The sequence below is a fragment of the Chenopodium quinoa genome, unplaced genomic scaffold (assembly GCF_001683475.1).
Source record: "Chenopodium quinoa cultivar QQ74 unplaced genomic scaffold, ASM168347v1, whole genome shotgun sequence".
Taxonomy (NCBI): Eukaryota; Viridiplantae; Streptophyta; class Magnoliopsida; order Caryophyllales; family Amaranthaceae; genus Chenopodium; species Chenopodium quinoa.
In genome coordinates, this window is record NW_018744895.1 from 2,650,354 (window position 1) to 2,664,065 (window position 13,712).

The window sequence follows — 13,712 nt, forward strand, 5'->3', positions numbered from 1 at the left end:
CGGATTAATTGGCCCACAAATATCTCCCTGAATTCTTTCCAAGAATTTTGGAGATTCAATAGCAATTTTGTTCATAAATGGTCTTATTATTAATTTGCCAAGTGAACATGCAAAGCATGTCAATTCATCCGATCGAGGAATTTTGACATTTCTTATTGAATGTCCAATTGAATTCGCTATTATTCTTTGCATCATCCCAGTTGCTGGATGTCCCAAACGATCATGCCATAAAATAATCAAATGTTTGTCATCTAACTTCTGGTTAGATATCATATTGATTTCCACAGGTCGTATATTTATACGATATAACCCCGAAGAATATGCTTCTCATAAATGTGTTTCTTGCCATATTTTCCTGCTGTGAGGCATAAATACTCCTTTTGACCTGTTGTCATTGTTTCTAAATGATAGCCATTTTGGCGTACATCTTTAAAGCTTATGAGATTTATTCGAGATTTACTCGAGTATAAAGAATTATTGATCATCAATTTTGTTCCATTTGGAAGCATTATACAAGCCTTTCCAGATCCTTCAATTAATTTTGCTGACCCGAAAATAGTGTTTACATTTGCCTGAAACAACTTTAGTTGTGAAAAATATTTCCTATCCTTTAAGATAGTGTGTGTTGTTCCACTGTCCAAAAGGCGCTGATATTCGGAACCAACTTCTGGCATATCCATATCTTCATAAAATAAATGTGAGATTAGTTTAGAATAATATCATACAAACTTTTATTGATGATAAAAATTAAGAGTACATGACTAGTCATTTAAAATACAGTACATAACAGAAAATACATTAAAAACGTAGTATATATTACATTAGTAGATGGGTTATTTAAGCATTGTTATTTTCTCCAAAGATGAAATCATTCCCAATTTCAGCATTGTCCATGAAGAAACCGGACACATCAAGGGTAGGACATGGAGCATTTTCTTCATTAACATAATTTGCTTCTGCATTTTTCTCTTTGCCTTTTACAAAAGCCCGGTAAAGGTCTACCAAATGTTTGGCCGTACGACAAGTACGTCCCCAATGCCCTGTCATGCCACATCTGTAACATGTGTCTTTTCCTTTTGAAGGAGTTTGTTTGTGGCTTCCAGATGATTGTTCCTTCTGTTTTTCAAAATTTTCAAAATTATTGTTTCTTTGAAAATTATTTCTACCACGTCCTCGGCCTCGTCCGCGATAATTTCCACGGCCTCTTCCCCACCCATTGTAATTTCCACATCCACCTCTTCGTGTAGCATTTGCCTCGGGTGGATAAGAACTTGTTGCATTTGCCTCATGACGAGTGGCCAAAGACCCAGTTGGTCTGAGATTATGATTTTTCAACAAAAGATCACTATTTTGTTCCGCAACAAGCAGTACACTCATTAATTCATTAAACTTTTTGAAACCTCTTTCACGATATTGTTCTTGCAACAGTATGTTGCTTGCATGAAAGGTAGTGAGTGTTTTTTCAATCATTTGATCGTCGGTGACTGGATGATCACAGTATCTCAATATAGATACTATCTCATGTATGGTTGAATTGTAATCAATTACGGATTTGAAATCCTGGAACCGTAAATTTGTCCAGTCAAATAATGCCTTAGGAAGGAGCACCCTTTTGTGGTGTCCAAATCTTTCATTAAGGCAATCTCGTAATTCTTTGGGATCTTCAATCATCATGTACTCAGTTTCAAGGCCTTCATGTAAATGATGCCTTAGTAACACTAAGTCTTTTGCCTTTTCTTGTTCAGTAACAGGTTTTTCAACCGTCATTGCAGAAGTGCTAGTATCAGTTGTTTGACCAGGGGGACTTTTATTATCTTTAACAGTGTGCTCCAACCCTTGAGCTTTTAAATTCATCATGGCATCCACTTTCCATTCCAAAAATTTCTTTCCAGATATATCTAGGATTCTGAATTGTCTTTTCATAAGATTTCCCATTTTAACTACAACAAATTACGTGATAATTAGTTAATAATAATAAATCATACGTACATCACATATGTTTAATTCTTCCATATTTTTAGTTTGTTAATGAAACACATATTAAATAAATTTATTTAACAAAGATAAACCATAAATAATATAGTTCTTTCTCCCCCTCGGTTTATTATCGTGAGTAATTATATGAATAAATCATATTAGCCGCATAAACAGCAAAAACGACAACAACAACAGTAGTAATAATAATTATAATAATAATGGTAATATTATACAATGATGATTAACAACAAAAACAACATAATAAAACAAAAACATGCTTTTAATCTACTAAACCGACAAAATAAACAAACTTCACTTGTACATTATGACAAAAATTAATATTGCTACTAACATAACTACAAGCGCCATAATTAGAAGAAGATATTGTTTTATCTTCCTTAAATCTTCCTCAAAGGTGAAGGTGTGGGTGTTTTGAGTGTTGTGGTTGCCGTCGGGGAACATATTGGAGAAGGAGTGAATTTTTTTTTTTTGGGTGATTTTTTGGATAAAGGAAAAAAAAATGGGAAAGGATAAGGGATTTGTGGTGAAAATCGGGGGAAAATCTACCTTTTATAGAGGTAGGTTTATCTCTTACTGTTTTGTACGATTGTAAAAATATCATATAATAGTTTAATGTACTGGCAATATTATGGTCCAAATATAAGTATTTATAATTGTAAAAGGTTATCACACTGGGAATGCAAGCCATAGTGGTCCGAGAGCCCTAATATCTATAAAAGGTCATGGGTTCGAAAACTGAAAGAAACACAAAAAGTACGTTAAAGAAAAAAATAATAAGTATATATAAAAAAAAGGCTGCATCTTTTTGTCAATTTAGTTAATAATATGTATGCAAAGTTACTACTAAGCAATTATAATAACTAAAATTAAATTTTACATAAAAGGTGAGTACGTAACATCAACATGTATGAATCAAACAAAAACCGAGATACCAACATGAATAAAACAAGGGGGGATAGTAATGAATTCATAAGTTATAAGAGAATTTTTTTTCACCGTTGTGTTTTTTTTTTTTTTTTTTTTGTGATATTTGATACAGTAAATGTTTGAGTTTCTGGTATAGAGGATCCCAAAATTTGGGCAACTATAGAGCATATTCCTCAAAACATTTAGAAATAGATGGTATTTATTTGTTATAATTTTAAGAAGTAGGTATAAATATACCTGACTAGGAATTGGTGCTGATAACGTGTTAAAAGATTTTTACCGACAGAAATATTTTGATCAGTGAAAGGAGGAGTCACTAGGCGAAAAACCCCAATCCCCACCGGTTCAAACCACACATTCCCCACCGGTTTTGAAGTGTTCTTGATTTGGGGGGTGCTAAATCCCCAAAGATTTCCCACCGGTTCAAAACCGGTGGCAAAAACCACTTTTCCCACCGGTTTTGGAGTTTTGGAGTGAACCGGTGGCAAAAACATGTGATTTATCTTATAGCTGGAGGACTTTTCCCACCGGTTTTCAAGTGAACCGGTGGCAAAACTATAACATTTCCCACCGGTTTTCACACTGACCCGGTGGCAAAAGTGCCCCAAAAAATAAAAAAAAAATGTTTTTTTTTTTTGCATTTTTTTCACTTAAATTGTACCAAATACTTATATATAATCATAATATACATAAAACACATATATTTGCCTCAATAACTTGTAATATTACACTTTAAAAAACTAAAAAAAAAAAATGGACATATAAACACTAACATATATATTTTTGGACACATAAACACTAACATATGTTGTCTGACAGTATACAAAAACTAATAGAACTCAGGACTTCAAGGGCGGCAAGAATGCAAAACTGATGCAGAGCAGAGCACAGTGACATTGGTGGCAATGGTGTTTGTCTTTGTAATATCAAATTCCATTTCCCCACCCATGTCCTCATTGCCGATGGCAGCATTGATGTCCATTGTAGGGGAAGGATTCAAGCTAACTCTAGAGTTAACTGCAGCATGATAATTCCATAAGTGCACATCTAACTGTATCAATACAAATAAACATCAGGCATAAATCAAAAGAATCTAAAAATTCTCTATTTTTAATAAGTTGAGCCATTAGCTACCAAATCTTGTAAATATCTGAAACTCATTTCTAACTCTTGTAGATACGGGCTGGTTTGTGACTTGTGAGTGCTCAATGTTAACTATTACAGGCCTCTAGACTCAACAATCCTGAATAATACCATACATTGATGCTAGTAGTATATAACGATTCAGGCAAGATACAGATATTAGAGCTGAAATGTGACCCTTAATAGGAACACCCATCAACACTAGAGCTGAGCATACATGCCAGACAGAATAGTGGTCACAGGATCCTACTACTTGTAATGCCAACAATTTAAAGCAAGAAAAGAGATCCTGGGGTGTGTTAGAAAAAGGTGAATCTGCACACCATCCTGAAAGAATCATCCTGAAAGAATCAAGTGCATGTCCTTTAAAAGTGTTGGCTCTTGGGATTATTTTACTGGTTTTGATGCTGAGTTGAAGACAGCAGTAATATTGAACTGGAAGAAAAGCTCGCAATCAAAGCTGTATATTACATGATATACTGAGTCAATATAGCAGTTATGTCTTCATAATAATACCGCAAATTTCATGGTAAATGCTATAACTTTTAATGTTATTGTGAATGAAATTTTGTTGAAAGTTTCTTGTAGATGCTCAAATGAGCTTAGAGAAGTGATAGTGATGTAAGGTGGTTGCTTAGCAGGTTTTGTCTGCCTGCAAGCTTTTGGTTCTGTTGTTCTGGAGGTCTGTATTAAGCATTTTCAGTTCTGCATTATTAATAAACTCTCTAACTAATTGCTTAAGAAATGAAAAGAAAAAAAAACTCATGCATCTTAAATGATCCTTTTTAAAAGCGCAGTATTCAGATCTATGCGATTACTCTGATATATTAGTAGTCCTATAGAACACTTACACTTAATTCCTAGTTCTTGTTCTTGAGGATGAGCTTATAACACTTGATTCAACTTTTGTGCACAATACAACTTAACTTATATTCAGAGTTTTGCAACAAAATTGGCCTGACTATAACTAATGCCAAAATGATCCAGGGATAACTAAATCTGGAAAAATAAATGCATATAATTAGCCATAAACACATGGAACCCCAATATCAAATCCTTTAATCAAAAGGAAGCATCAAGTCCCAACTCCCAAGCCCTTAAATCCCAAGGACATCACAAGAAAAATAAAATGTCAAAGCTGTTGGGACACACTAAAAACAGAAATTAACCAGCCAAAAGAACTTTCAGTTAATTGAAATGAAGCATTCATGTAAACACCCAGAAAAGCAAGGATATGAACACAACATCGCAGAAATGCAAAACTATGCTACCATAAGTACCTTAGCGAGTCTGGTTAAACCATCCTTAACTTTGGGAATGATCAAAATGTGTACAGGAGCTTGTGGATTGATATCCCGAAAAGCAAGAACCTGGTTCAATCCATTCAAAGTCAAATTAAACAACATAGACCTTCAGAGCCTCAATACCCTCCCCCCCCCCCCCCCCCCCCCCCCCCAAAAAAAAAAAAAAAAAGTAGCGTAGTCCTAACACTCATTACTAACCCCAGAAAATGAACTCCTAAAAATTTATAGTAGAAGACAAACAAGTGTCAAGGTCACAGAATCAGAAATATCATCGGTAATATTAAATGCTTACAATGAACTGGTCCTCAAAGTATTAGAGGGTCAGCCAGAGCAATACCTGAAGAGTACCATCTTCACCAAAAGGACCATGGATGACAGGAAACACAATATCAACTGAAGCAGCAAGGTGTTCCATAAAATCTGACAAGCAGCGAAAACCTTGAGCAAGGCTGAGAATAACAGTAAAAACAAACAATTCATTTTATGGAATCACCGCTAAATTCTCATGAAAGATGATAAATAAAACAAAAGTTAGAACTACACACCTTTCAAGCTTAAAATCAAAATCCGAAGGGGTGTTTGAATAGAGCTGCAAGTAGTAAGAGAGAAACAGATTAGCTCAATATGTTTGTTGCTGTTTGCATGCTACAAAGACAATATATATCTTTCTGCCAAAATTATCAAATGCATTCCTAAATTCCCAACCCCAACTTCAGAAGTGAACATAACAGAAAACAATATGATTTCCTTTCATTTCTTTGTAACTCAAATAAAAATCATAAAAGCTCTTGACAGTAAAACGCTCATTCCATAAAACAAATTAACATTAAAATAGTTCATCCAAACAACTTATTTTTTTTTTATTTTTTTTTTTTACCAAATGATCCGTTCACACAGAGCAATTACAACTTACAATCACCGAAGCATGGCAACAGTTTAAAGGTTTTTCGACTTTCCATGGAACCGAATTATCAAATGTACTCAACATAATTCCGTACTTCCTTTGTGTATTCGTACAATAGTTTTTATAAAAATAGATAAGCAAGCTAAGCAGTTGACCTGAGCAGAAGATATGGCATAAGCATTGAGCTCACTGTCAATGTAGTAGCAGCTAACACACAAATCATCTCCCTGATAACATCATCAACAAAACATATCACAACACTTATACGATTGTACCACAAATCCACAATGTGCATTCCGTAATCCGGTCATCATTTCGATTTATATCATTGCTCTTTATGTCTCTCTAAACACCGAAAAATAAGTATCTTCAATTGAAATGACTATTAGTAATCACTAGGCGAAAATACGCATACCCCACCGGTTCAAACCCCCCGAAAAATCAACAATGTCTTGTTAGCAAAATACAGGACAGGGATGTATGCCTAATCAAGGCTCAACTAAACCTATTCTTCCAGTGTTAATTACACCTCTAACCTATATTATATACACTGCAATCTTAGATTTGTAAACAAACTTTTATGCACACTCTACCATTTCTAGCTTCTTTCCATTATCCCCTTTCACATACTACAGCCCACAGGGGCTATAGCCTATAGGACCCCAAGGCTTTCGAACACATGAATCTATACAGCTATCAAAGGAATGGATTATGGATATAAATGCCCCCAAACCTCTCAAGAATCTTCAAGCTCGAGTTCGCGACTAGGTAGCCATTGTAATGTCTTAACAAATCCCACAATGATATATACACGACACAAGCATTTACATAATAAACACAACAACGCAAATATGCAATAACACAGAAATCAAACCAAAACCATATAAACAAACACTAACCAGTCCCAGCAGTAGTAACAGCCTGCCTATACTTCTTATCCTGAACATCACCCGCTGCAAAGACACCCTTCACACTCGTCTTTGTCGTACCCGGTGTCGTAACCACATACCCATCCGCATCCAACTCCACCTCATTCCCCAAAAACCTAGTAGCAGGTTCATGCCCAATAGCAAAAAACAACCCAGAAACCTGCACATCCTTAACCTCCCCACTAACAACATCCTTCACCTTCAACCCTCCCAAAACCCTATTCTCCTGTCTATCTCTTGACTGCGTTTCAGCCCAACAACCACTCCCCAACCCAGCCCCAACAGCCACCCCCTCCCCCTGCACCACCACCAAAACCACCCTCCTTCCAGAGCCACATAAGCGCAATAGACCCCCCGCCCCAGCCCCACCAACGAAACCGCCCAAAACTTGAATTCCTTAACCCGAAACCACCCTAACTCCCATCCCTTTCCCCACCAGAAACCCCCACCCCTTTCCCTGACCCGAAACCGCCGTAGACTCGAAACTCTACCCTGAAACCATTCCCCCACCCCTTGAATTTGTGAATTTGTGTTTTTCCTATAAAATAAAATAAATAAACTAAAATTCACAAATTAGCAACCAAAATTGACTCAATTATCAAACTAGACTCCAAAAATTACGTTAAATTCTTCGACTTTGTATAACCAATAGTTCAATTTTCCAACTTCAAATAACCCTAAATTGAGTATATACTAACAATTAAATACACGATTAACACTAGATTGTCAAAATTAATATTAGATGATTAAAGAAAAAGAAGCATCTAACCTTAGAAACTGCTTCAATGGAGGAGAGAAAGCTCAGAAACCCCTTCAATGGAGAATTTCGAGTACGCTTAAATGGAGGAGAGAGAGAGAGGAAAGAGTACAGCGAGAAACGCTTAAATGGACGAGGGAGAGAGGAAGGAGTACGGCGAGAAAGATATGAAGGATTACAGAGAGAGGAAGGAGTACAGAGAGGTTCGTTTTAATGGAGGAGAGGAGAGAGAGGTAGCGCAGACGAGAGAGGAGGAAAGATCGAGGAATTGAAGGAGAAAGAAAGAAGAATATAAGCGGTTTTTTTTTATTTCATAACACTTTTCCCACCGGTTTTGTTAGAACCGGTGCGAAAAACATACTTTTCCCACCAGTTTGGTTAGAACCGGTGGCAAATCCATTTTCCCTCCTTTTTTTTTTTTATAAAACAAAACTTTTCCCACCGGTTTTCAAGAACCGGTGGCAAAAGGGGGGTGCCTTTTTCAAATTTTCTACTAGTGAGTAAAGAAGAAGAGAAAGAGGATGGTTGAAATGTCGTAGCTTTACTACTACATTAAGACTTTATTTATAGTAAGATTTTACAATAAAATATTAGGCATTATTGTACCTTCTAGTATATGATTGATAGCTATGATTGATCTAAATACGTATGAACTTTTACATATGTATTTTTCTCAAAAAATTTTACTTTATGAAGTGTTTAATTCTTTTATTTTAAATTTTATGTCAGTTTAAAATTCGGGTTTGGGTTTCTTTCACTCTCCTTGATTTTTATGAATGAGTTGTATTAATATATTAAACAGTGCGTTATAGATTTTATTGTAAAAGTTAAGTTTTTATTTTTTTTGATGGGTACAAACAAATTTAATTGTGGGTACTTGGTGGGTAGAAAGTACGGAGTATGAAGTAAAGTATTTTCCTCCTATTTGAAAAAAAAACCGGCTTAAAAACTAGTGGCAGAGAAACAAATTGAAAAGCAGAAGTCAGAGTTTGTGACAAAGCACGAACGAAAGGTAAAAAACGTCTGTCCTCACGGATAAAAACAAATTTGGTAGGCCTAATAGAAGAATATTGGATATACTGATATAAGTCATATAAAACATAAAATATCTCAAACAAGCCTAAAACAATCTTTTAGGTATGACCGTATGATTACATTTACTCATGTCATAGAATATAAAGAGGGGTCTAACATACTCTAAAGCAGAAAAGTATTGGCGCATAGCACCTATGTTCTTAGAAAGTGTATAGGGTGACACTGGTTTTCTAGTGGTACAATTCAAAGTACAAAACGTGCGTACCACTTTGATTAAATGTACCAATGTAATTTCAGTGGTACATTTTTGGAGTATTAAATGTACCACTAGCACAGTTAAGTGGAATATTCAAGTTTTCTAATGCCTGATAAATTACACTTCTGCCCTCCTATACACTTCGTTTGTCAATAGGTGCTATGCGCTGATATGCACTTCTCTAAAGCTAAGGGTGGTGGTTTCTGGAAATTAGTGGATTAATTACTATCAAGAATGTGAATCCTTAGTTTGTGTATTACTTTGTAAGGGTATATATACAACCTATGTTAGGGCCTAAACATTAGCTCAATAGTTAAACTAAATACAATAAATAATTGGCTTAACACTCCCCCTTCAAGTTGGAGTATGCAAATAAAAAATGCCCAACTTGTCCAATAAATACAAAAATTGTCGCTTGTCCAAAGCTTTTGTAAAAATATCTGCCAATTGTTCATTAGTCTTCACATGCGCGGGACTAATAATACCTTCTTATACGGAATCATGAACCTAGTGGCAATCAACCTCAATATGCTTTTGAGATTAGGTGGATATCTAAGTGGGGGGTGGGGCGGGGATGTTTTAGGGATTGTACCTAACGGGGTGGGGATGGGGATGAATTTTGGACCCGTCGCGGGGATGTGGGTGGAGATGGGTTAAGAATGTTAGGCGGGGATGGGAATGGGAAAATCAACATCTGCTCGCCCCGCCACATTGACATCCCTATTGCATAATAGTATCTAAAATTTTATTGCTATAATACTTCAACCTACTAATTGTACGTACGGAGTATACCAAAATATACCCTTATCACTAAACTTATGGCCTAATTCCACCATTTTTTTTTATTATTATTTTTCATTTTATTTTGAAGAAATTTTTTCATTAATTCAAATATGTCATAATTTAGGAATCTTATGGGCTAAAAATAGATTAATTGAAATTTATAAAATATTAGTATTTTATTGAAAAAAAAAACTCTAAACTAACAATTTTATCTTAAAAATCTATCCAAATTTTATTGAAAATAAAACTCTAATCTAACTTTTTTTATCTTATAAATCTATCTAAATCTATCCAATATATTTATCCTATTTATCATACTAGTACTAATAATTAATTATCGCATACGTAACGTGACACTTGACACAAAATTGAAATGCCAAGGGTCGATATCTCGTTGGCTAATTAAAAGTGTAGCTTTAAATATTAGTTACTAATTTTATGCCCGGGCGATGCCCGAATTGTCCTAAACTCTCTAGCTTGAATGTCAAATACAATCGTATAACCCCTTTTGATAAAGTAAAATATTTAGACATAAGATATCATATTGGTTATTTATATAATATTGTACTTTTTGTAATTTTATTTGTAAATAGATATCTATGTTATTATTAACTTGGTATTTTTTTTATTGCACTTAAATTATTTTTAATGAACTGAAAGTATTTTTACCAAACTAAAATTATTTTTTTCTGATTAAAACTTATTTCTACTGATATTCTATTTTTTTTTTATTATAATATATTATAAATGGATCTCATTTTAAAGAACTTTTTAAAACGAATTTTATGATGAAAATAGTAATGAGTTATAAGATATTTATTAAAATTTACAATTAATTTTGTATATATGAAATATTAGAAATATATCTATAATAAAACACTATACAATATTTTTATCCTAAATAAATGTATCCAAAATTCGCTTACTTAGCATCCTATGTGTCACAATAATACCTATTTGTTGCCTACGTGGCTCGGACACTTGGCATTTGTGGCCTGGCTGCGAGACCGACTATATATATTAATTAGTGACTAGTTTTGCGCTCAAGCGATGCCCGGATTATCCTAAACCTTTAGCTTAAATACGATAATATAACCCCTTTTGATAATGTAAAGTATTTAGACATACAATATCATATCACTTATTTATATAATAGTGTACTTTTTGTAGTTTTATTTGTAAATAGATATCTATGTTATTATTAACTTGATATTTTATTATTGCACTTAAATTTATTTAAATGTATTGAAAGTATTTTTACCAAACTAATATTATTTTTTCTAATTAAAACATTTTTTTTTACTGATTTTCAATTTTTTTTATTAAAATATATTATAAATGATCTCGTTTTAAAGAACTTTTTAAAACGAATTTTATGATGGAAATAGTACTGAGTTATAAGATATTTATTAAAAGTTAAAGTTAATTTTGTATATATGAAATATTAGAAATACATCGATAATAATACACTATACAACATTTTTATCTTAAAAAAATCTATTCAAAATTCGCTTACTTAACATCATATGTGTCACAATAATACCTATTTATCGCCTACGTGGCTCCACACTTGGCGAAAAATTGAAATGTCAAGTGTCATTGTCTCGTGGCTTGGTTGCGAGACTGGCTTTATTTATTAGTGATATAATATGATATTATATTGTGCATGCATGTACTTGTTAATCACAACCTTTATAATTAGAAAAAAAAATATTAATAGACAAGTTATGCATGTTGGATTTAAGTTGACGGGCTAACATTAAATCCATTAATATAATTGGGTTTAGCGTATCGGGTTCGTGTGGACCCAATTACTTAAATGAGTCGAGAATTTTTGACCCAAACCCGCTTATTTCGAGTCAGGTTCATGCAGGGTTATCATATTGAGTCAGCTTTTGTCAGCCTTAAGACGATGGGAGTATAATATATTTTCAAAAAGTCTAATTTAAAAAAACCTAACCAAACATGTATAACACGAACTTCTAATTTATTTACTACCTAGTAATACTTATTTTTCCACTTCCTTTTACTTACAACACTAAGATTTTGCACATGCTCTCTCTTATTATGTCATATTGTGCTATATACGAGAGGAGAAAAATAAAATAAAATAAATAAAGGTTATGTGAGATGTTAGATTCGTCTAATTTTACTTTTTTATAATTTTTTTTTTTTTTTAATTTGTGAGTGTTTGAGATATGCGTAATGGAAATCAACTTAATTTATGTAACAAAGATTCAAAGGGATTAAAAACAAAAAGGAAGGATGTAGAAGTAATTATACTATTTAATTTCAAACCATTTATTCTCATTTGTACTTTAATATAGAAATTCAGATGAATCTAACAACGCCACAAAGAGTATGTTTTTCGTAACGTATAAAACACATAAGACAATTAAAAAAGAGTGTATAGATAGTATAAAATCTCAAAAGTTTCTCAAATATTGTAATTTAATAAGAACGAGGATATAGTGTGTATATCAACGAAACCGGCACAACACGAACACGAAGTTACTAAGAGAAAACACAAAGTCAACATGACATACACAAAATCAACCCAAGCACTATTCGTTTAGATAAAGTGGCCAAATTATGAAATTATCTTACATTTTACATATTTTTCATAAATTTGGTGAACAACACGAAATAGACACGAGACCAAACACGAACACAACACGAATTTTTGCCAGCTCACTCAAAAGCGAAAGGTTGATTTTTAAATTACATAATTTTTATTTTTAAATCACTCACGCATCAACTCAACTAGTTTATTGAAATTAGTTATATATAATTCAATGCGCTCGTACATATTAAATTATTAAGACATCCAATAGCTTAGTATTAGAAACATTTTTCTTTAATAATTGTCAAAGGTTGCGGGTTCAATACTCCTAGCAGCCATTTTTATTTGGGTTTTGGGATTTTCGAAGATTCCCTGATAGAGTGACGAGGAGATACCCACCAAGACTTATCCAACAAGTCAACAACCCTTTTATTGCACTTTTATTTTCCTCGTAAAAGAGTACTCCGTAACTACTTAGGTACTCCGTAGTAAACTAGTAATAGATTAATTTGTCATAGAAAAAAAATTAATTTAAGAAAAAAAACTAATAGATTTCTTTCAAAAAAACAAAACAAAAAAAAAAAAGAAAAAAAACCTAAGGGTTTGTTTGGAATCGTTTTGAGTTTTTTGTTTTTTCAAAACTGAAAATTGATTTCAGTTTTTGATTCTTTATTTTTAAAAACTGGTTCCATTTCTCAGTTTTGAGTTTACAATAAACTCTCATATTACCAAATCATTTATAGATTCTAGCTTTAATCAACTCTTATACTGCCTTTATTGTTCTTATTGTTCTTATTGTTGTTGTTGTTATTCTTATTATTATTATTGTTATTATTGTTATTATTGTTATCATTATTATTGTTATTATTGTTATTATTATTATTATTATTACTATTATTGTTATTATTGTTATTATTGTTATTATTATTGTTATTATTGTTGTTATTATTATTATTATTATTATTTATTTTTTTATTTTTTATTTTTTTAATAACTACTTATTTATTTTTACAAAAAGAAAAATATACATATTTCAATAATAAATTTATTGATTGAATAAAGTTATAACAAAATTTAAAGGATCAAGTACAGAAAAAAAAAAAGAAGTAACAA

At 32.8% G+C, this 13,712-nt stretch overlaps 3 protein-coding genes across 3 annotated transcripts; all 3 read right to left on the minus strand.

The window, feature by feature from the left end:
• Positions 1-837: 837 nt before the first annotated feature.
• LOC110706108 lies at positions 838-1,935 on the minus strand. The gene is made up of 2 exons (XM_021884021.1): positions 1,255-1,935; positions 838-1,116 (listed from the first exon to the last, which is right to left on the minus strand). Exons 1-2 carry the CDS (start codon positions 1,933-1,935, stop codon positions 838-840), a joined length of 960 nt encoding a protein of 319 aa, XP_021739713.1.
• Positions 1,936-3,609: 1,674 nt separating this feature from the next.
• On the minus strand, positions 3,610-6,587 carry LOC110706109. Its single transcript, XM_021884022.1, has 6 exons — positions 6,552-6,587; positions 6,432-6,503; positions 5,918-5,961; positions 5,710-5,821; positions 5,349-5,438; positions 3,610-3,976 (listed from the first exon to the last, which is right to left on the minus strand). The coding sequence occupies exons 1-6, from the start codon at positions 6,585-6,587 to the stop codon at positions 3,773-3,775; spliced, it is 558 nt and encodes a 185-aa protein (XP_021739714.1). The 3' UTR covers positions 3,610-3,772.
• Positions 6,588-7,170: 583 nt separating this feature from the next.
• Positions 7,171-8,362, minus strand: LOC110706111 (thioredoxin reductase 2-like). The gene is made up of 2 exons (XM_021884023.1): positions 8,324-8,362; positions 7,171-7,503 (listed from the first exon to the last, which is right to left on the minus strand). Exons 1-2 carry the CDS (start codon positions 8,360-8,362, stop codon positions 7,171-7,173), a joined length of 372 nt encoding a protein of 123 aa, XP_021739715.1.
• Positions 8,363-13,712: the final 5,350 nt, after the last annotated feature.